The following is a 24,823-nucleotide window of genomic DNA, read 5'->3' as shown; positions in this document are numbered from 1 at the left end:
TTCAGATGCAAATTTTAATTTAAATAAAATTTCTTCATTGTTCATTCATTTTTTCATAAAAAAGCTGTAAATGCAATTCAAAAAAGCAAACAATTTTTATTTTTTATTTTTAATATTTATATAATTTTTTATGATGGATTACTATTCCAATTAAATATTATGTCATTATAATAGATGCAAGTATAATAAATAATGAATTAAATTATCTTTTTTTAATTCAAGGTGTTTATTAAAAAAATTGAATTTTTTGAGACAATAAAATAAATATTTTTGAGTAAATAACATTTCCATTAACATATACATTGTTAAAGGTAGTATATTGAGAATGCAATTGATCTATATGTTACACAGATTCTCAGTTTCAGTGATTTTTTTATTTTGCAAATAGATTATTTCCTCAAATTATATGCAGAATAATAATTAATTCAATTTATATATCGATTATTTTTTTCATAAAAATATAAGGTAAACAATTGTATTTTTTTCTTATATACTAGCCGCCTTTGGCGACCAGCCGGTTCGCCAATCTTAATGTTCGTTAAAATTTTAATAATTAAATATTTTATGCAATTCCAACTTTAATAGATTCTTCAGCAAAATATTTCAAAACTTCAAATTTGGATAGTCATATAATTCACTCTTAATATTATAAAGGCCTTCAGTCATAACGTGATATGTATCTCTCTAATTTTCTGTTACCCCTCGTAGAATTTATGCTTTAAATTAAAGTGTAAATGATTCATCTGCAATTAATATAATAATATTTTTTACTGAAACAAAGCATTTTTTTTAATAATATGATTACTGATAATGGAGTCACTGAGCGTTTAAACTTTATGGGCACTAAAGAATATCTTTCTTAATTTATGTAATATCTCAAGAATTTGTCAACAAAATTTTCGCAGATTCATCATGAACAGATCGATTAATGAACAATGTTTCATTTTAAATGCATTAAACACTAAGAAAATAAAATGAATCGTTTAAAATAATCGGTCTAAAACAGGTTTAAAAAAACTACTTAAAAAACGATGTACTTAAAACTATAAGCATATACAAAAAATATATATAACTAACATAAACACAATTTAATTACAAAAGCATGCAACTAACCTAAAAAAAATTTAAATCATTGAAAACAGGTTTAAAAAAACTACTTAAAAAACGATGTACTTAAAACTATAAGCATATACAAAAAATATATAACTAACATAAATACAATTTACTTACAAAAGCATGTAACTCACCTAAAAATAATTTAAATCGTCTGTTGAAAGTGGTTGTCATGACAACAATCAGAACAATGCGCATGCGTGAATTTTCTTCGGAAACTTCTTTTCCCTTTCCAGCTGTGTTGCCATAGAAACCGGCGCACAGCTGTTTACACGTTTATGTTTATCTATTCAGATTTTATAATATCTAATCAGAGTAACGTTGAATATCAGTGTGCTCGTGTTCGTCAATAAATGTTAATTTTTTTAATAACATGATTAACGAAAACAGAGTCACTGAGCATTTAAACCTTATGGGAACTAAAAAATATCTTTCTTAATTTATGTAATATCTCAAGAATTTGTCGACCAACCGGTTCGCCAATCTTAATGCTCGTTAAAATTTTTATATTTAAATATTTTATGCAATTCCTACTTTAATAGCTTCTTCATCAAAATATCTTAAAACTTCAAATTTTGATAGTCATATAATTCACTCATAATATTATAAAGGCCTTCAGTCATAACGTAATATGTATCTCTCTCATTTTCTGTTAGCACCCGTAGAATTTATGTTTTAAATTAAAGTGGAAAGAATTAATCTGCAATTAATATAATAATATTTTTTACTGAAACAAAGAATTTTTTTATAATCTGATTAATGAAAATAGAGTCACTCAGCGTTTAAACTTTATGGGCACTAAAGAATATCCTTTTCAATTTACGTATTATCTCAAGAATTTGTCAACAAAATTTTCTCAGATTCATCATGAGCAGATCGATTCATTAACAATGTTTACTTTTAAATGCATCAAACACTAAGAAAATGAAACGAATCGTTTAAAATAGACGGTTTAAAACAGGTTTTAAAAAAACTACTTAAAAAACGATGCACTTAAAACTATAAGCATATACAAAAAATATATAACTAACATAAATACATTTTAATTACAAAAACATGCAACGAACCTAAAAAAAATTTAAATCCAGTCCGCATCGGTTGATAATAATTCGTCAACACAATGCGGAATTCAGAACACAAAGCGCATGCGTGAATTTTCAACGCCAGTTACGTAACGCAAATACGTGATTTTTTTTCTACGCCAGTTGGGGTAACGCTATGCGGATTAGAAATTTTTAATTTTCTTTATTCTGTTTTATTTTTATTCAAAAGTTCTTCAGAATGAATCTGAAGGATCGATTAATTAACAATGTTTAATTTTAAATGCATCAAACATTAAGGAAATAAACAGAATCGTTTGAAATAATCCACCGAAAAATACTAACCCTTGCCTGATTACTGTTGGGAGAAAAAAAATCCGAAAGCCTTACTCATTTGGCGGTGGCGAAAATGGAAGATTTTTTTGGCGGAAAAGTTGGCGGTGGGGAAAATGGAAGATTTTTTTGGCGGGAAAGTTAGTTTTTAATTAATAATTAAAATTCTAATTAAAATTTCAAAAAAAGGGACCCCAGGTGCACATTCCCGACCTCTTTGGTATACATGTACCAAATTTGATAGCTGTATGTCAAATGACCTGGTCTGTAGAGCGCCAACACACACACACACACACACACACACACACATTGAGCTTTATTATAAGTATAGATTAATTCAAATATGTACTTTAAGAATTCGAACTATAATACTTTGGAAATAATTTCTAAATCAATTAATTTTCTAATCTAAAAAAGATAGTTAATTGTATTCCATTAACTTTTTTTCATGAAAATAAAGTATTTTATCTTGATTCGTTTCTATAGAGAATATTATACTGATGTGCAAGACTTAAGCAACATGGTTTTTTTTGCCATAACTCCACGAGAAATCATCTGAGAGACTTGAAATTCAGAAATGAGAGACAGCATTTTGCTCAACTATGACAAAAACATAGTTGAGCAAAAATGAATACAACGTATATAGTATGGAATAAAACAAAAAAAGTCTTCATTGAACTCATAGTATCGCTACACATTATTGTCTATCCAAGAGGAAGACCAACAAGCAGATGTTGCTTAGTATGGGATATTCGCTCACCTTATTGCAATGGTTTCGCACCGTCTCTCCGTACTCAGCACCAGATTGTCCAACAGTTCGTGAAGTAAGAGTGCCCATTCCTCAATCTACATCTGTTTCAGTAATTGGGTGTTCCCCGGAGAATGTAATCGTGCCACAAGGCATCTTCCCAAAGCATCCCACACATGTTCTATAGGATTTAAATCAGGAGATAATGCTGGCCAATCCATTCGAGTGATATATTCATTTTCCAGTAGCTGCTGAACATCAGCAGTCCGGTGTTGCTGTGCATTGTCATCCGTAAAAACGAAATCTGGTCCAGTAGCACCTTGGATCAGACGCACATGGGGAGGATGACCGTACTATAGCAATCTTCGGTTACAGAACCTCTGTCGAAAACGTGGAGCTCAGTCTGCCCAATCAGCCTAATGCCTTCCCGACGACAACTCCAGGACCACTGTAGCGGTCTCTTTCCGTGATGTTACCCGATCTCGCTCTAAATCACCTGGCGTTGAGAATCACTTGTGGCACTGAAAAGACTCTCATCCGTAAAGAGGACATGGCTCCACTGATGAGATGTCCAGTTTTTGTGCTCCTTACACCACTCTAAACGGTGTCACCAATGGCCAACTTTCAAAGGAAGGCACCGCTCAGGACTGTTAGCGAATAGACCATCTTTGTGAAGGTGTCTGGCCATAGTAAACCGTGCCACTTGTCGCCCTGTTGCTGTACACAGCTGCTGAACAGTGGCGCTTGCTGACTGGTATGCGGTTCTTTTCGCCTGCAAGACGATATATCGGTCATCCACTGCAGTTATTTTCCTAGGTCGGCCACCACCAACTTTTCTAACAACTGTACCTATAGTTTGGAAAGCTTTCCAAGCGCGCGAAATGACACTGTTTTTCATTCCAAACACTTAAGCTACATTGGTCAAAATGTGCTCCTCCTCCAGCTTTCCGATCATTCTTCCACGTGTGAAGTCGCCTAGGTGATTTCTTCTAGCCGTATTTCATGAAGAAACTCACTTATACTTGCAGCAAATGTCTTTAATTGCGCTTACGTTGCCTATGATGTTTTTATATACGCATTATCTTTCTACTGAATTGCGTATTCATTGCACTGATCGCAATAACTCCTTTTCTGCAATTTCATGGCTACCTACTTAAACTTTACAATGTTTCTTAAGTTTTGTACACCAGTATAGTATAAATACAAAATTTTAAATTGCTTTTTGAAGAAAAGATTCAATTATGTGCCTTAAACTAACTTGTAAGTTACTGAAAAGTTTTTCATTTTTCCTCAAGTATCTTACAAAATTAATTCGGCCATTAAAGATTATATTAACATTTTTCGTTGCCTTTTTGGAGCAGAAGTTTATTACAATTATTTAAACAAACTTTAATGACCTATGTCATAAAAGAGAGATCATTAGAAGAAATCAAGTAACTCATGAGTGATAATTATAATAGTCTGCGTACTTCATTAATGTAGATTTATTTATCTTCTTTTTTTTATAAATATTTCTAGGTATTTCTTCTCAGCACTTAAGTCGGATCGCTTTAAAGAAGGAAATTATAGCAATTAGGCAGATAGTTAAATAAATATTTATTATTTTTCAATTTATATTTCGCCATTACAAATTAAATTATCAGAATACTGAACCGGATGTTTTAATTTATATCATCATCTAAGAACTCAACAAGATAAACAGAGATTTTCGATGAAAGTGCACTATCCTTATATTTGCCACATGAGAAAAACGCAAATTATGCAGGAAAGTTATGCAATCATTGAAAGAGGATGCAATAGCAAAAATGATGACTTCTTCATGGATTCCTTTTGTGTGCTGATCAAAAATCCCATTATTTAAACTGCATTGTTAACCCAGTTTAGATTTATACTGTATATAAAATTCTAATGAATATTTATATGGTAATTTCTTAAAATATATTAGTAAAATATCTTTATTGGCAGTTACTTTAGATAGTAAACTACCAAATATTACGGTAGAAACATTACCAATTTTAAAGTAGAAGTTTTTTAGAATAAAAAGAAATATATGTAAAAATGAGGTAACTCAATTTCACAAATTTCCTTAACGATCTCTTATGATTATTTAAGGAAATATTCAACTGTTCATATCCATTATATCGTATGATGCCGTTGTATTTCTTTTCAATTGAATTGTAAAAAACATCCTGAATTACACCTTAAAAAACTTTAATATGATCATATATGTTTTATTTTCAGATGTTTATATTTGGCATAAAGTACCATATTATTCATAAATTCCAAAAGTAAAAAACTCAATCCCAATCAGGTTTTCAATAACAGATAATAACGAGAGCAAGTTTGTTTCTTCATATTATTAGGAAGCAAAAGAAGCCGGCTCAGTTGTTATTGGGGAAAAAGGGAACGCTATGAGAGTCTGGGACTGCCAAGGTTGTCAGGCATTGTCAAAAATGCAATAATCGATTTCCTGTGACAATGGGATGAGAACGAAGCAGGGCACTTCTTCTTTTCGATCTTGTTCAGCAGAAGTGATCGGAAATTAAAAGAAAATCTAATCCTGACATTGGGACGCAAAGTCTTTCTTGTAAATACATTCTTGCGAAGGGGTTATTTTTAAACACAGGGTTCCATCTTATTGTTTTCCTCATGTCTCAATGACCTTTTCTTTCGTAAATGTCTGAAAGTCACTGCGGAAGAAATTAAGTTTCTTTTCAGTTATTCTTCTATTTTTTTTAGAAAGAATACAAAATTAAATATATTTGTTTCGAAACTTTTCTTGAAATTTTTTCATGGGAATATAAAAACAAGGAATGTTTTATCATTACGTATACCATAATCTTTTTCAAATATAATGATGCTTTGTGCAGAGAATTACTTAAATAGAAAAATATGTAAAAATAAAAAAAATAATAAAATGTTATTAAATGCCAGTAAGCGGTTCATCAAGTGGAAACTTGGAAAAAACGGATTCTAAACTTTCTTTTCTTTTAAAGGAATACAAACAGGCATTTAAATATGTAGTATATAGTTTTAAATAAACAGATCCATGTACAATAGTTTCATGGAGTGCTTGAACTCGAATGCTCTTAATCTTCAAAAACTGCTATTGTTGGGAAGAAATTGGAAAGATAATTCAAATAGTTAATAAATATAGAAGTATTTCTAACAATATAAATAACTGAACTCATTAAAGTTCAAGACGATAGCCTTCAAAAATTGTTGTTGTTGGGAAGAAAGTGGTAAAATAAGTCAAGTAATTAATAAATATAGAAGGGCTTTTAACAATATAAAAGAATGGATTAATTAAAGATGTTATTAAGAAAAAAAGAAATGCAGCGAAATCACCGTAATATTTACTTAATAAGACTTATAAAATATTCCACATAGAATCATCTTATCCTATTGCTGCTGAGGCTTGTTAAATTATCAGATAGTCTGTTGCAAAACCTTTTGAGCTTTTTAATTTGGAGGTACCTTGCACCATATATTTCGGTTTCTTTAATGACAGTATTTTCGCTTTTACCCTAATTTTTGGAGATTATTGTCGGACGTTTAATGTGAAACTGAATTTCTGTCGATAGCCAATACTACACTACACCATATCATATCCCCGTTGCAAGAACGTAGATCGCTCCAGATCAGTTTGGGATGGATGTGAGAAAAAATGAAAGGCAATATAAGATTATTTGAAATTCAAATTTAGCTACAATTTTTCTGATGAAATATTCAGATCTCGTATGATGCAAAAAGAATCCCCCTCCACGAAGTTTTATTTCAAATAATTTCAAACACTTCCCTCCTTTTTAACTCATAAAATTAAAAAAATAAAGAAATAAACTTTTGGTAGCTGTAAGTTTCTTTGTCACTATTTCTAACAAATCTCGGTATGTAATTTATTTAGCAGTCTTTTTTGGAGTTCTAAGTCCTTTGATATGAATTCTTGTAGCAATTGCTCAAGATGAGGGATGCATAAGATATGAGAGGCTTTAATATAGCTTTCAAGTATTCAAATAGTTTACTTAAATTTGTGATAAAGCAGATGAAATATAGGTGATATTTTTTATAATAATTTTAATTTTGTTTGGGCTGTGGAGGACTAAGCTTCCAGAAGCTTTAGGCTAACCTCGTTTCAGATTGGTAGAAAGACTGATTTTTGAATTTAATTCGACATAAATTTTGCTGTTGAGAAGTCTTTGTTACGGAGTTGGTTCCGGAGTAGATGAAAAAAGAAGAATAAGATTTCTCCAAAATTATTTTTGATAAAATGTGTATATAAATTTTATTTTTTAAGTGATGGAGCCTGTTGATTTACCCAGTACCAAATTCAGAACAATAACGATACATATATATATATATATATATATATATATATATACGAGTTAACAGATATTTACGAGTCTGAGTTAACAGTAAATATCTGGTTAAGTAATGGAAAAGTAGCTTCTTTTGAAAGTTTCCTTCCACCAAATATAATTAGAATCCTTATAACGGAAATGGAAAATATAATAATTCTGACCAATTTTGATAGTGATTTATAAATTGTAAGTTGCCTTGGAAAATCTCGGTGTAATGATCACCAATTAATTATTGATTCATTGTAAAAAATATTGTTAAATTTATCAGACAATTATAAAACAAACGATAATCAGATTTTAATTCAAATTAAGTACCTATCGTAACTAATGTTGGTAACAAATGATGCTTAATTTAATTGAGCCAATATATGTCGATTTATAAATATTAAACTTTACGTTACTTAAAAAACATTTTATATAAATAGTTTGAAACTGGAATGAAAATTTTTTTTTTCTGTAGAGTAAATATTTTTAATAATTATTAAAATTATGTTTCCATTATAACTCATGAAATTATTATTAGGTTTGTGCAAAATATTTTTATGTTTAATTTCTTATTTGGAACAAATTATAACTGGTGTATAATTATAAAGTTAAGAATCATTCTAACAAGTAATAAAAGTTCTCATCCATATTTGGTATGCTATAAGGGGAATTGAAATATTTCATCAATATAACTTACATTAATATAATGTTTAAATATTTATCCTTACTTTTTATTTTGAAAATAAAAATAATATTTATGAATTTTGAAGAAAGTTCAGAAATTTTATGAAAAACTCCATGTTATGAATGATAATACTGTAATTTCCGATATATTAATAATTCATATTAAACTCTTGATCATTCTGTTGAATATCAAAAAATGCATTGATCATTTTAAAGGTATTAATGAAAACACACAAAAATTATTGCACATCAGCTAAATTACACAGAAATTTTTAAATGATTCTTTTTGTTGTAATAACAATAAATATTTTTGATATTTCAATTAAAGATCTGCTTAGATTTAGGAAGAGTAAATTTCTAATGGTTAATATTTCGTTCTGAAGAATGAGCATAAGTATGTTTTTTTATGCATTTTATAAGTTTTTTTTGGCACGGGACGTAATATATAGAATAACTATTTTCTTACAGTAATAAACCGAAACCAAATCTTTCCTTAATAAAAAGAGTAGTGCCTGAAAAATAATTGAAAGCTACGCAAAATAAACAGAACTGACCTTAAAACACAGAAAGACTGGTTACGGTTACACAGTAATAACAAAAAAAGAAGAAGGAGAATTCGAAGGGAAATCAGAACAAGAATGATTCTATCAAGTAGAAAGTTACACAACCCAGCTCTGTTTATTTACATAACTCTTACCCCCACCCCCGCAATAGCTGATGAATGAAATACCAAATGCTGAATATGAGCAAACTGAAGTTGATGATATTAAACCTATATTTATTTCAAAAGTAATGGAGATATGGAGCCATCTAGTGACGTTTAAAAATTGATTCAGTTTAAAATGAACATTAAGACAAACTGATATCAAGGAAATCGTAAACTTTGAAGTATTGTATAATTTTTGGCAATATTATTTCTCTTTTCTTAAATAACAGACGTACAAAATCTGGTTGAAATTGGCACAGGTGCTTAAAAGGAGATAAGAAATGTATAGATATTCATGAAGCATTCATATGGGCAGTCATAATGATTTTTATTTACAATAAGATAAACTGATATCAAAGAAATCATTAACTTTGAAATATTGAATCAATTGATTTTTGTATATAATACTTTACGAAGATAATTTAATTTTAAAATAGAGAATTTTTTCTAGTTTGTTCATAATTCTATAACTAAATCTAGTAGATCAAATCATCATGTAGATATATTTAATGCCTCGAATGATATTTTGGGCACATTATGGTATCACAATATGAAACTTATGCTTCTGAAAAATTTCAGTGTTAATGTGGTTAAGATTAATCCATGCCAATCAACAAACAAGAATATATTAGCTCATTTAAAATTATTTTCTAAGAATTTCTATATGAATAAAAAATTTATTACCTTTTAATGGCAAGTTGCTAAATACGATATTAAATCATATTAAAAAAACTTTAATACAAATATAAATACTCTCTTCAAATGCAAATGCTCCCACTATTATGCCAAAAGTAAGTAGTGTGATCTACTAAAGATTCAGTATATATTTTAATAACATATATGAAAAATGAGAAACAAACAGTAATATTTAAGTGAAAATATCTATATTTATTATGAAATCCTTCCTAATTCCTTAATTTAGATATTTTTCTGCCTGTTTTTACTGTAAGCAATTAATATCTACCATAAAAAATCATGGCTAAGATGAGAAAGAAGAAAAAAGAAAAGAAAGCAATTCCCGTAAATTAAGAAAACAGGAAGTAAGAGAATTAGTCCTCTGGGTGGAGCCGCGTTAGCTTCGAGTTTTTTTTTTTTATCTTGGAGGCTATACTTGAAATTTCCAGAAACACATTAGTGAAAGGTGGCGAACAACAGGGCGAAAAAATTGATTGATGGCCAGAAATTTTAATCGAATATGTAAATTGATTTTGCTCCTCATGCTGGAAAAAGGTGAAACTTGGGACTTTCTGTTGATTGAATCTGAACCAGAAAAATTGTATCACAGGGAACTTTTTCATTTTAAACATTCTCCAATATTCCGGAAACACGGGTAGAGTGATTGATTGCGCCCGTGGAAAACAGCTTGGGTTTAACTGACATTTCAGCAGCAATTAATAATGCTCGATCAAGGTGTCTTATTACACTGTAAATATTGATTCCTTAAACCCATTAACATAAATCTTTTGAAATATATATATTAAGTAGGTTTTATTTGTGCGAAAGGAAAACATTTAGTTTCTTACTAAATAAAGCTGAAAAAAAGTTTTTAATTTTAAAATATTCTTGCTAGTTATTGAAAATTTTATTCTGATGAAACACAGAATTATGCTTCAAAATGTAATAAGTGAAAAAGTATTTGAAGAATATATATATATATATATATATATATATATATATATATATATATATATATATATATATATATATATAATGAACTATTAAAACAACAAAAATATACACAAATGTTCATACACACAGGCACATATACACATAATTTTATATGTGTATAAACATTTCATTTTTACATACAGAATTTTATCTGTGTATTCAAAATTCCAGTTTCCTATTATTGTTATAATTTTATATCATCTTAACATTCAAAATTAAAGTTTTACTATTATTGATTATTAAAAGTGTCATTAAAAATTTTATGCAGCTGTATGTTTTTGGCTACCTCAGCAGAATATTATAAATTTCAAATCTCCAATCGCTTTCAAACTTAAATAGTAGAGTATAAATTTCAAATTTCGACATATTATTTATCAAGTTTTTACTGCTTTGTTCATTGCACCATATTTTCTCTAATTGTTTCTATATACACAATTACACCACAGGAAAGAGGAGCAGTGTTAAAAAATATACATAGTTTAAAGTTTTGTTATCAACACTTGAATCTAAAATTAAATGTTAATAATAAGCACAAGTGATACACAGAATGATAATTAAAAGCGCTCCTTATATTGAAACCAATTTAGGATGAAAGAACCAAGTTCGATTCATCATATTTTGAACATCAATTATGGAAAAAAACAAGTATGAAATATTAGTAACCAATGAAGAACATTCGAATTTTTTTCCAATAGCAAAGCATATTGCTGTAATTATATGTTTAAAATCTTTCACAAAAATCGATTAAAAGCATGAAAAAATATTAAAGAGAGAAAAATTGGAGCCATTGGAAAGATAATTTTTGGAATTGTAAGATAATGTAGAAATGATTTTCTACAAAAGATTCTTAGGAATGAGCTAGGAGATAATGCTACAGATTTACATTAATCAGAAAAAAGTCCTGATAGCTAGAATTAGTATTAAATAAAAAAAAAAAAATTAAGATATCTAAAAAATTTAGTATGTTTGATTAATATGGTTATTTTTAAAACGAAGTAAATTGAGAATACAATTCCAATTAAAGATTATTGCTTTTTGTAAGTATTAAACAAAGTTTTAATTTTAAATGACATATATTAATTTAAACTTTTAATAAACATTATATGAAACTCCAACAAAGAAATATAAAATTCACATTTAATATATTAATGTTTTTCATTTAAATACAAAAGATTCGATACATAAATCCTATTTCAGGTTTAATTTTATGAATAAAAAAAATACGGATAAATAATGGTGTGATTAAATAAAAAATAATTTATATTCTATTTTTGCAATTGAATTTTACATTCTTATGAAAAATAGCTATATTTTAGTTTAATTTAAAGTAGAATGTAATAGTGTTGACTTCTTATACAGCAGTTTCTCTTTTTTTCAATAATCTAAAATATTTTTAACAATTAAACTTATAAATATTCCAGAAATTTTAAAAAAAATTCTCCTCGTAATTTAGATTTCGAACACTAAGTAATTGTAACTTTTCAATATATTTTTTTTAACACTAAGTAATTGTAACTTTTCAATAGTTTTTTTTGAAACACTAAGTAATTGTAACTTTTCAATATTTTTTTTTTTCAAAAACTAAGGATATGTAACGTCAAAATTTAGAAAAAAGTATTAGAAATGATGGATATCAATATTTTAAAATGAAATATACCGTTAAAATAAATAGAAATGAAAAAGTTTGAAAACGATTGGATTCAAAAGAGAAAAAAAAATCTGAAAGTTGTTTGGGTAAGGAAAGCAATAGCATCCCATCAAGTATCCAATTTCAGGTTTTATTTGATACGTCACTGCCATTTCTAAAAGCCAGAATGCTTAATGCATTGAAAGAAATGGTTCAAAATAAGCCAATAAGCAAATAGACTCAGACTCTCCCTGGAGCTGTTTTATAAAAGTAGCGAAAACTGTAATGATATAATTGCTCAGGCAACTAATAAGCAAATCTAAGAATAAGTGTTCTAACTAACTGCAATCCGGAGTTTGAAACTTATTAGGAAAAAGAAATTCATGTTGATGAAATTCTTCAACTGGAAATCTTTCACTCGAGTAACATTAATAAGATCAAAGTTTCCCGGAATATTCGTGCATCGTATTTCTTCAACCATTTGGATTATTATTAATTTGATTTCACCGTTTTTAAATCGGGGAAATGGGCTCTGTAACTAGAACTGACGATCGACGAGATTTGCTTTTTTTTTCCATCTAAAAGCATCTTTAAGTGAGACCATAAAAAATCCCCACAGACATCGAAATGATGTGTTTTTATTGTTTAAGAGCTCAACATAGGAAGGAGATGGGAAATGAAATAATAAGAATCTCCCTTTTTTTTGGAAGAAAAATAATTCCATTGTCTGGATTTATTTGAAGTCAGTCTAGGGATTTGGGGTGATGGTGTGAATTGAGATGTCAGTTCTGGAAAAATGTAAACAAAAAGAAAGTTCTGTCATGGAAATAATTTAGGAAAATATTCTTTTATTTTTCTTAAAGAAATGATTAAAAAAGGAGGTCAGGGCTAGGTATTCTTTTGTTGGTGATAAAGTTTATTTAATTGTAAAAAGTATTTCCCAGAAAGAAGTGATTTTTTCAAAGAAATTTCAAAGCTTCTTGCATTAAAATATTTCTTAGTAATTTTATAATGAAACATGTTTTCGATTAATTTATCATCACCATACTTTTTATAAAAAAATATATGTTTATTATCTAAAAGAAAGTTTCAAAGAACAAAATATTGTTGGAAATTAATTTAATGTGATTTTTGCTAAAAATTTAATTAGAATATTACATATTCTTTTAATATTTACATTCACTAGTAAATACGTTTGTGGAATTATGAGTGTATAAATCTGGGATCTGTATTGATACTATTAATAATTAATTAATATAAGGTTTTCGCATAAATTTCTTTAAAAAATTTTCTTTGCTGTTTGTGGCAACATTAATTAATAATCAGTATCTAAATAATTTATAAGAATCTGATAAATTGTGACGAATACAGTTCATTACGTCCGAAACTCGATATTTCTTACTATCCAAAGCACCATTGAGGGTCTATCCATTTTGATTTTTTTCAGAAATTTAATACTTTCAGAATTCATTAAAAAATTATTTTCAATAGTTAATTACGATTACCTGGATAATAACTTGACATTTTAAGAAAAGAAGCATTTGTATTACTTTTTATATTAAGGATGTTACTTGGCCTCGTTTTGTTTGAAAATTTCCAAATCTGCATTATTTTGTTATAAGATTTTGATACGTACCAATATAAATTATTTATTTCTACTGCATATTTTCCCCATAAAATTTTAAAATACATAACTATCCTCAGTTGGGATTATTTTTCAATTCCTTTTTGTATATTATAAAACTTTACATGGTATATTCTTGCCATTCAGGATCATTTCTTAAAATTATTCAACATTTTGATATAAATATTTTCTATCATATAAATTGATCTGGGTGTCCCGGGATCGAATCCCGGTTCGGGCATGGTTATTCTTCATCTGTGTTCCATCTCTGAGACGTGTGAATGTGCCCCCCTGTAAAAAGGGGTTGGGCAAGCGAATGTGTGATTTTCATCTTCATATGAGCTAGAAGTCAGACTTCTGCCCTTGGGTGCTCAGGGGTCTTTACCCTCAGAAGCTACTGCACCCCCTTTCCGTGGTAACGCGGACATGACATCATCATCATATAAATAATTTTAGATATTTCTTAAACTGAAACACAGTTTTTCATTGGAGATCTAATGAAAAATGATTAAACGATTCTATTTTTTGCAGAATTTTATAATCATCTCTCATTTAGGTAAATCCTTCAGGATGGGATATCGATAGTTAATCTATTGCTGCAATTTCCAGAAATGCTCCTTGCTAAAATTTCCTTATATCTATTATTACAGGTATAGGGAACTTTAAGTGAGGAGCAAAACTAAACAGCTTTATATCAAAATATTTTTTCTTTGATACTATTATGTTATTTTGTAGAGCACTTATAATATATAAGTTTTCCACTATGCTAAAAGAAAGCAGATAATATATTACGAGAAGTGTTTGGGTATGCTGAAAGTTTTAAGATGAACTGACTATTATATCCGTTTATTTACATCCTTCAATTTAGTAGTAGTAATTTCAATTCCTACAGTAGTAGATTGATAACTAAAATCAATGACAATTAGTCATTAGTCTAAAAATAACTTCAACATGAGGAACACCGCACATCATTATAGACACTCAATTCGCCACACATTCGATTACGCACGTAAACGTTCAATACTTTGCCTAAAAACCTACATAAATGCTCTGGAATCTGTGGCTAAGTCTATGGCTTGCTGTCACTTTTCGTTTCCTTTCGGTGTCGTTAAACTGCAGTTTTCCAAAGCCATCTTATTTCAGATTACTCCCAAAATACACTGGCACCCAAATTTCAAACTTCTTCAATTTGGAAAAAACCACTAAAATCTTAGTCTCATTTTAATTTGAGCAAGACATATACTGATTGAAAATATGCGTTCTTTGATATAATTCAATTTTCAAATAGATTTGTTTTTATGCCAATTTCAAGTTGACTTACTTGGACAAGAAGGGGCTTCGTTGTCGAAGTAAATGTGACCTTGACAGGTATCTTTGGCAGTGGTTCCTCCAGGTGTGTCATCCCAACACTGCCAGCCATCCCAAGTCCGAGGGCAATACGGTTGATCTAGATAAAAAGTGCAAAAATATTAATGGAGTTGTTGAATAATTCTAAATGAGAAATACATTAATCTTTTCAGAAACAATTTATAGACATCTGGACAAACAGGTACGAACAATAAAGTCTGAAGAATTTATGTTAGGAAATTCACTACTATTCTAAAAGCTGCAGCTAACATAACACTGAATAGACTCATAAGTTAGGTTAATTGAGTTTGGATAGTTTACTATTGGAGAAACGAATTTTCTTTCTTAAAATATAAACATTAAATTAAATTATTTACGTTAACTTTATGTTAACCACTGTTGTTAATTTGATTAAATGTTTCATTACAGAGCTCACTTATTTTCACAAAAAGAATGTACACAAATTATTGTGATTGCTTGATAATTTCGAATTCTTAAATGACTCATTGACTCAGAAACGTTCTGAAAATATCCAGCTGTCTCTCTAATTTGAAGCGTTTCTCATTCAGAAGATTATAGTAAATCAGATGCAAGATTATTTAGAAATCTGTACTTATCCTCTCTAATTGTCAGAAAGCAACAGGAATAGGTAGGTAGAATTCCAATGAAATAAAGGATTTCAGAAATTCCCAGAAATGCAGAAATCTTTAGAATTGTAATAACACCTGGGGAATTTTCAGAATAGACTTTTAATAACAAACGAGACAATAATAAGATAGATAAGCCCAGAAACTAGCAATTCTAGGAATGGTTTATTACGGTCGAGTATTACAAACTATAAAGTAACTGTATGTTATTCCATTTATTCCATTATGCAAAGAGGGAATTGAATAATCGATTTTTCATTCGCTTTATAATGAAGTAGCTTTCTGAAATTTTATACTGTCGCTATTTTCGATAATAATGCCCAATTTTAATGTTTTTAGAAATAATAATAAATTAATTAATCAGTTTAATTGAATTTTTATTAATTTATAAGAATGATGATATTTCAGAAAAATGACAATAATAAACCGCTATATTTACAAAGTGTGCTTTCTTCTTTAGCAAATTCTTGAAATTTGCTATTTCATTAATTATTATACACACTAAGAACTCCAATTGAGAAGGGAAAATTACTTAACTAGGTAAATTTAATTGTTTTACTAAAATAATAACGATTATAATAGAACGATTGTAATCGTTTCCGTGTAGGAGCAATAAATTTCATAATTTATTGCTTATACCCGGCGCACGATTATAGAAAGTTCTATCTGAGATAGTCACGCTTTTTGTGTGTTTTATTGTTCATATTTTCAAATAAAAGAATTTAAAATTTAATTTTGATCAAATATAAAGATGATTTTCAATAGCTTAGATTTAATGTTAAGACTATTTAAATGGAAGTAATGAGTCACTTCTTGGCTTTTCCCATGTTATCAATCATCACTGTGTTCAGAAGACTTCATTTAGGCCTTTAGGAAATTCCTCTGTTTCTCAGCTCTTGCGTGACCCAGTTTATTCAGTTTGAGTTCAATTATCTCGGAAATGTTTGCCCATCAATTAAGTGCCCACATTTCATAATTTATGAGTGGAAATAATGGCAGCTCAAGAGAATAGTAGGTAGAAAGCTACAAGCAGCTGCAATACAATCAATGATATAACGGCTTTTTTAGTACTTTTGAGCTGCAGGAAAACTAAGCTAAAATAAGCTTTTGTTTTAAATTTTGAATCACTGCATTTTACAATTTATGAAATATTATATAAGGTTAACGGCTATTTATGCACTTTACATTATTTTGTTTCATTACACAGATGATCGATTATTGTTATTAAAATGTATTTTTGAATGTATTAATTATCTGCATTACCTTGGCGTATGAATGAAAAAAAGATGAAAATGTGTCTTCGTTCTAAATATATAATGACAGCAAATAGATGCAATAACAGATGGAAAAATAATTTGGAAGAAACAAAAGCTATAAACAAGTCTTGCTTTGAAATCAGGAAAACATAACTAATAAGTTTTTATTAGTTGTAAGTAATAAAATAACGTATAAATTAAATTAAATTAATTAATTAATTATAATTTTTAACTATAATTTATTAGCTATTAATTATTTAGTAATATATTAATTTATTAGTAATAAGTAATAAAATAATTTGGAAACAACAAAACCTATAAATAAGCCTTTTTTTCTATGAAAGCAGGGAATATTATAACTGATAAGTTTTTATTAGTTGTAAGTAATAAAATAACTTATAAATTAAATTAAATTAATTAATTAATTATAATTTTTAACTATAATTTATTAGCTATTAATTATTTAGTAATATATTAATTTATTAGTTATAAGTAATAAAATAATTTGGGAACAACAAAACCTATAAATAAGCCTTTTTTTCTATGAAAGCAGGGAAAATTATAACTGATAAGTTTTTATTAGTTGTAGGTAATAAATTAATCTATTAATATTCAATTAAGTAATAAAATTAATTATAATTTTTAAGTATAATTTATTAGCTATAAATTTTTTATAAATTACTTTTAACTATAAATTGTTTAGTAATAAATTAATTTATTAGTTATAAGTGATAAAATAATTTGGGATGAACAAAAGCTAGTTTTTTTTTTCTATGAAAGTAGAAAAAATTACATTATCATACGTATAACATTATATAAGTTTACATTATTATTTTACATCAAGCTGCTTTTGAGGGATGAACAGCTGGCATAGAATTATGTAAATTCTATATTATACACTTTGCTATAAGATTTGCAAAGAAGAATAAATAAATATGTAGTCACAAAATAGAAAATATAACATATTATTTAGTGAATAATAAAATTTGATTCAATACTTCTTAAAATTGTATATGAGAAAAACAGAATCAGATGAACTAGAAAAAGGAGATAAGACAAAAATGTGTAGAAGGAAAAGAAACATGTTATAAACATTTCGCGTATATATACGGAGAAATTAACAAATATTCCTTGCAGAATATTTATAAATTAAGCAGCTATTCAGAGAGATATATTCTATCTCTTAGTTAGATGGAATATACTTATTTGTTCATTACATAAGAAATAATTATATTGTGTTAATAATTACCTAGAAAATAATCATATAGTTTTAATAATTACACAGGTTAATAATTGTATAGAATTTTATAGTAATTAAATTATATACTGAAATAATGTCCCCATGTGGTTTGTTTTAAAAATTAATAGCTATTTATTTCTTAGTTACAAATTTAATAACAAATAACAAAATTTTGGCAGCTTGATGGACGAGACATAATACGTCATCTTTGTAAAGAGGTTAAACATATACCCAACATATAAAATGAATATATGATGAGATAAATCATATTTCATATACCCAACTGATATGAAAATTGCCCTCACCCGTTTCAATCGGTGGTGCACTGAGCATGCGGTTACAACACTCCATGGCTGCCAGGCAGCACTGCTTCCACTTGAAGACGTAGGATTCATCATTGAACGAAGCGATCAGCTCATTGCTTGTGTTCAACGGTGTCGCCTCGTAAGTGAAATTAGTGGAAGGATCACGTAGGATGCTCAACCAGCTCAGATACCTGCAGGAAAAACACTATTAAAATAAATGTGTTCTCATTAAAATATTTTCGCAATAATAGAACTAGAAAGACAGAAGAAATATATCAAAATGTTTGTGGGGTAGATGTTGTTAGGAATCTTCGAATTAGTTTAATTTGCTATTCTTCTTTATTTGTTTGGACAGCATAATCGACACCATAACTATTGCTCCAGAAAATTTCAACCGATCTAATCCTATCCAATCTTAAAATAGTGATCCAACCTACAGCATTTTCTTGATATTATGTTTCGCTTTAGAGGCCCATATTTATTTAAGTTTTTTTTATATATGTTTTGACGAGTTTGTACAAGTTTTGTTTTGCTTACATTAATGGTAATTCTAGTATGGAAGTCATTTGGGAAATATTTAAAGATCAGCATTTCATGCGGTGAAGTTCGGACGATTAATCTCCACTTGAAAATAATTTTAATGTGATTAAATCTAACAGTCTCAAAAATAAGAATCAGCAATTAGATTAATTTTTAGTATATCATTTAACAAATATTTCAAGATATAGATAGGCATTTGGTTTTTAAAAATTCAGAAAATTAAACCGCAAATTTCATATATACTATGTTTTAAAATATAAGTAAAATAAAATAGTTTTGCAAAAAGGAAGAATTTAAATAATGAAAATACACATTTCTCAGATGATCAAATAATCATATAATGATTGAAAATTTTACTATTAATAAACTGAAAACAGAAAGTGAAACAAACATACCATAAAAAAAAGACGAAATTTCATTTAAATACCTAATATTAGCTTTAATTCTAAAGAAAGTACTATGCTAATTCTTTATATCAAAATATCTACAAAATTCCTCATTTTAATTTTAATTTTTCGTTTACTTTGGGCATTTTCAAATATTTTACAATTCTTCCACACTTATTTTTTCTCATAATGTAGAACTTAGTCTAAATGAAAACTGTGTGATATAATTAGCGTAAGTGAAATGAAAATGTTTAAACAAGGATTATTCTACAAATTTTTTACAATATGTTTTTTTAGGTGTTTAATTAAATCCTTTATTAATTTTTTAACAAGTAATTACGCATAAAATTTGTGACGTATTATACGTGGGGAGCATGTAAAACTTTGTAAATTAACGAATTATTCCTAAGGGAGAGGATACGAAGTTTAATTGCCATAAATAATTAAATATTATATTAAAGATATTTAAATTCGAGAAGTGATAAATTGTTGGAGATTTTATTTTTTAAATAATAATTGAAGCCTCTTGCTTAATAACGTTAACAAGTAAAGCAATTAAAAAAGGAAATGAAGGTGGATTTTCCACCGAGGCATTTTCTCTGCCTTGAATCCTATTTGTATAATTTCTAAATATGTGCTTGAAAGAAAGCTTGAATTCGTCTCTTTGAATTCGCCTCTTCCATTGAATGCTGTTTAATTGATATCTCTTTGATAATTTAGAAATGAATGACTATTTTCGCAACTATGCCTAATTTCTCCCCTTTTCAGCATTTTAAGAATTTCTAATGAATTTAATACTTGAATGCCTTTTAAATTATTATACATTTACTTATGTTTGCATTATTTCGATGAAATAAAATGGAATTATCATGCAAAAATCGATTTTAATGTAAAATATCCAAAATTAATAAGCGAATCCAAGATGATATTCAATTTAAAAAATACACTCTATCATTACGAAGTACTTTCGTTAAGTTAGAAAATATATAAATTATGCATACGATAGGATATTATAACGATAATTGTAACATTTTTCAAATACTATGATGAGGATAGTTAAATAAAAGAGGGATAAATGTCACTATGTATTATTATTTAAAAATAAGGTCTCCAACAATTCATAATTTCCTCTAATTTAATCCTCTAATTTAAATCGCTTTAGTACAGAATTTAAATACTCATGGTATTTTAATACGAATCAAATCAAACAATTAAATTAATGACAGTATGAGAATGGGGGGTCTGATACAAAAAATAAAAGCTAAACTAGGTAGGATTAAGGGAATGTAAAAATATAAAAAATGGCAGGAAAATAATAAATTAACATTTATTTCTCTTTTTCCTAGAGGATTTGAAAAAGAGAAGGAGTTAATTTTTACTGATTCAACCTTCTTAAACAGTATATATGAATTTTAAATATTGCTGCTGAAAATAATTTTTTGCATTTTCGGTTGTAATTTTATGTCACATTATTAGCACATTTCTATCAGCCTGGAGGTAAAAAAAAAGCTTCTGAATATTTTAACCAAAACTTCCGCTCTTTAATTCATCATGAGTTTTTTAAACATTCATAGTGACATTCAAACATTCAATGCTTACGTGGGCATTTCATTTGGGATCACTTAATTATAATTTACATTGCACAGCGAAGAAAGTTTTATTCTGAAAGTTCACTGCACATCTAATTGGCATATATAATGGCTTAATTCTTCAAAAAAAAATTAAGAAATCTTTTATCGAGCGATTAAAAATAAAGGAATATATATATATATATATATATATTGGCGACTTTGCGATGATTTTGATGAGTTAGGCGATACATATGATAAAATAAAGGTATCGATTTTACCAAATTGTATGTGCTAGGATGGTCAGGTCGACAAAAAAAATTTCACACCTTTTAAGCACTCTCCATTGAAGGTACTTCAAAAATGGGAATAAAAAGTTTCATGTTTGGTGATTGGTTCCCGACGCTCTGTTGGGTACAGAAATGATGGGGTATTGGCTACCCCCCTGACACACACACCGATGACAGGAATTTGCTTCCAAACTTGCAATGGCGTTGCAGAGTTCCGTCATTCAATTAATTACGAATGCCTTCGGCGTAGAGTAGACTTGCGGTTACACAAAAGTGAATTTTAATATTTGTTATTAAATTATTCCTTGGTGCAAAATAATGTATTAAAATTTAAGTAGAATTATTTCCTTCAAGATATAAGAAGATACAATTTACTTAAGAAAGTTTTGTACGACAACATTAGGACGTATATTTCAGAAATCTTCTCTTGGATAATCCTTCGAATCAGTTTTTCTCATCTGTGGCACCAGATAAAAGACAGACAGATTCTTTTGTAAGATAATAGATGTTGTAGTCTGCTGGAATGTCACGAGGAAAAGAAAATTCAAGATGTGAAAGGAATGTCTCAAAGGGAGGAAAGTTGGTTTAATTGCATTGCATAGAATAGTACAGACATTCCATGACAAATGCCATGCCAATTAAAGGAGGGAATAATCAAGTTCAGATCAAGTTTCAGTTCGTAAATGATTTTGAAGACAATTATTTAAAATAACCCATTCCATTTTCCTTTTCTTGTTAAATACAAATAGAAGATTAAAAAAAAATATTTCAGTAATGGTGGTGAAAAAAATTAGTTTCGCTTCTGATATTAAAAATTAAATGTTCATTGAAGTGAAATATCATCCCAAAATTTTTAGTTTGTAGTATAAAGAATATACTTAAAGAAAATACTGTAAAATTGTAAATGTAAAAAACATTAAAATATTAGATAAAGAATTAATTTTTTAGATCTCTCGGACAGCAAAAATAAAATTATGTCCAATGTTATGTCAACTTTAGTGTTTTCATTGTATTTTTTGTGTTTTTATGTATATTTTGTGTTACTGTATCTATTTAACTGCGTATTGCTTCTCGTTAAATAAAAAAAATTATAAAAATATATAATTTTCAGATTACTTTAGATCTAGTTATATAATTATCATTATTGAATGTTTGTAACTTGAATTATCTATCACGTATCTGGATGAAGATAGTTTTTTTAAAAAAATATTTTACAATAAAGAAAAATAAACATGAAAATACAAGCAAACTTTTATTAATAAATTGGTAAATATTTGAACATGAAGGCAATATAAAAATCATTAATTTTTGATAGGGGGATATAACGTACGAATTTAATTTCGAAAACAAAGTAGAATTTTAAAATTAACGATTATATATCCTTAATTCAAAAATACATGATTATTCAAAAAATTGCAACAGTTTTAAATGATTATAACTTTCTTAAGAATAATGTTAATTGAAATTTTCAACTCCCAATGAAAGTTTAAAGATTTGCTTGTATTTTTAACAACTGCCTCATGTGACTTCTCTTGTCACACGTGTAACATCTGTTCTCTGTTGAAGGTTTTAAGATAAATCTACAACAAATCCCAATGACATATTTCTGGAATTTAACATAAATGGATGCTTATATGTATAGCTGTTGTCTAATACAAAATAAACTACCATACAATTATTGCTTGTGTGGTCAAAAGAAATCACATAGGGGGGATTGATGTGAAAATTGTACAACGCAATTTCTGAATCTGCCTTTTGTATTGTTATAAGTCTGTAATATTGTTTCCCAGCACGAATAGTTCCATCGTAAGAAAGACTGTTTTACGATCAGCTCTATTTGATGTTAATCGGATGCTAGATCAGTGAACCCATGACTTGGCGACAAACGGCAACCATTTGACGACTTGGCGACGAATTTGGCTACAAAATAAATATTATTGGAATCTTTCTGAATCACTGATCCGGCATCCGAATCAGCATCGAATAGAGCTTATCGTAAAACGATCTTTCGTACAATGGAAGTATTCTTGCTGGGAAGCAACATTACAGATTGTATAAAATGTTTCTTCCTGTTGATGTTGATAATGACATTACAGCCGTGTGTAATGAGAGTTTTTTTTTTTTTTTAATAAACTAATCCTGCATTTTTAGTAGCGGCTATAGAATATCTTAATATTTGCTTGCCAGGACATCTGATTATTGTCAGAACTATTTTCACTGCATGGAAGTAAGTCTTACAAATGACATTCTTATATAGGTGTAGCAGGAATTTGAGTTGGGAATCACATTCCATATTTATTTATCTCGTTAAAACTAGTTAATAAAATAAACATAAAGTGCTTAATCCTCACACTATCATCTTAATAAGATTACATGTGAGATAAGTTTATAATTAATAATAAAATTTTCAAATGAACTAGAATCATACGAATTTCACTCATCTTTTTACTAAACTTGTGCTTAAACGTTTGTTTAAACATTTCTATGAAGATTTACATAAAATGAAAGCAAGAAATTCGATTGAGTTGAAATAATGATATTGTACATCTAATAAAACTTTATTCACAACTCTTTGGAGATTGATTGGTCTATAAACAAGTATAATTTATATGTAAAATAGTTCTAATTCCATATTATAAAAGATTAAACATAATTTTTGAATATAAACTTTTTTGATATTATAGATGCATATTTTTATTAGCAGTAAATATAACACATAAATGAGGAAAATCGGCTTTATATTAGGCATTGCTTTAAAAATTGATATCGGATTTTGCTTATTCATTTCAATATTTAGGAGTTAAGTAACCTTTATTTGAAATAATAAAAGTAAAAAAAAAACATTTTTAAAAAATAATTTATGGCTAAAACCAAGATAAAATATTTTCTCGAATAATGATGATAAAAAAAAGTAAAATAACTAACCAATAATATATTTTGAAATAGATTTTTCAAAATGTTAATTTATACATTTATTGTGTATTTAATTTTCAATTTAAAATTGCATAGGTAATATTTTACAATTTCTCGTTGCTTAACGCTTTTTTAAAAAACTTGAAATTAAAAAAAAAGCGTTAAGCAATGATAATTTTTTTTTTAAAAAATTTATTAACATAGGATGTTCAATGAAAATGAAATTTTCTAAGTATAATAATACTTAATAATTTTAAAAGCATAATTTTCGTACTTCTAAAACGTATTTACAATTTAAGTAATGGAAAAAGGTACAATAGGCATCCGTTCGGCACATTTAACACTTTTTTTGAAAAAAGAATAAACCTTACTATACATTCGTAGGCTTTATAAAAAGTATAAAATTTTTGAATATTAACTAAACTTTACAACATTTCATTTATTA

At 27.9% G+C, this 24,823-nt stretch overlaps 1 protein-coding gene across 1 annotated transcript in view; it reads right to left on the bottom strand.

Annotated features, from left to right (window-relative positions):
* Positions 1-24,823, bottom strand: part of LOC129981299 (calcitonin gene-related peptide type 1 receptor-like) — a 314,682-nt gene that overhangs the window by 92,699 nt on the left and 197,160 nt on the right. The window contains exons 5-6 of the mRNA XM_056092074.1: positions 18,682-18,872; positions 15,208-15,333 (exon numbers count right to left, since the gene is read on the bottom strand). Of these exons, the coding sequence (XP_055948049.1) occupies positions 15,208-15,333; positions 18,682-18,872 (317 nt within the window). The remainder of the gene's footprint in view (positions 1-15,207; positions 15,334-18,681; positions 18,873-24,823) is intronic.

The sequence above is a fragment of the Argiope bruennichi genome, chromosome 8, assembly GCF_947563725.1.
Source record: "Argiope bruennichi chromosome 8, qqArgBrue1.1, whole genome shotgun sequence".
Lineage (NCBI taxonomy): Eukaryota > Metazoa > Arthropoda > Arachnida > Araneae > Araneidae > Argiope > Argiope bruennichi.
The sequence above is the reverse complement of the archived record's forward strand: the minus strand, read 5'-3'. Positions and strand labels throughout refer to the sequence as shown.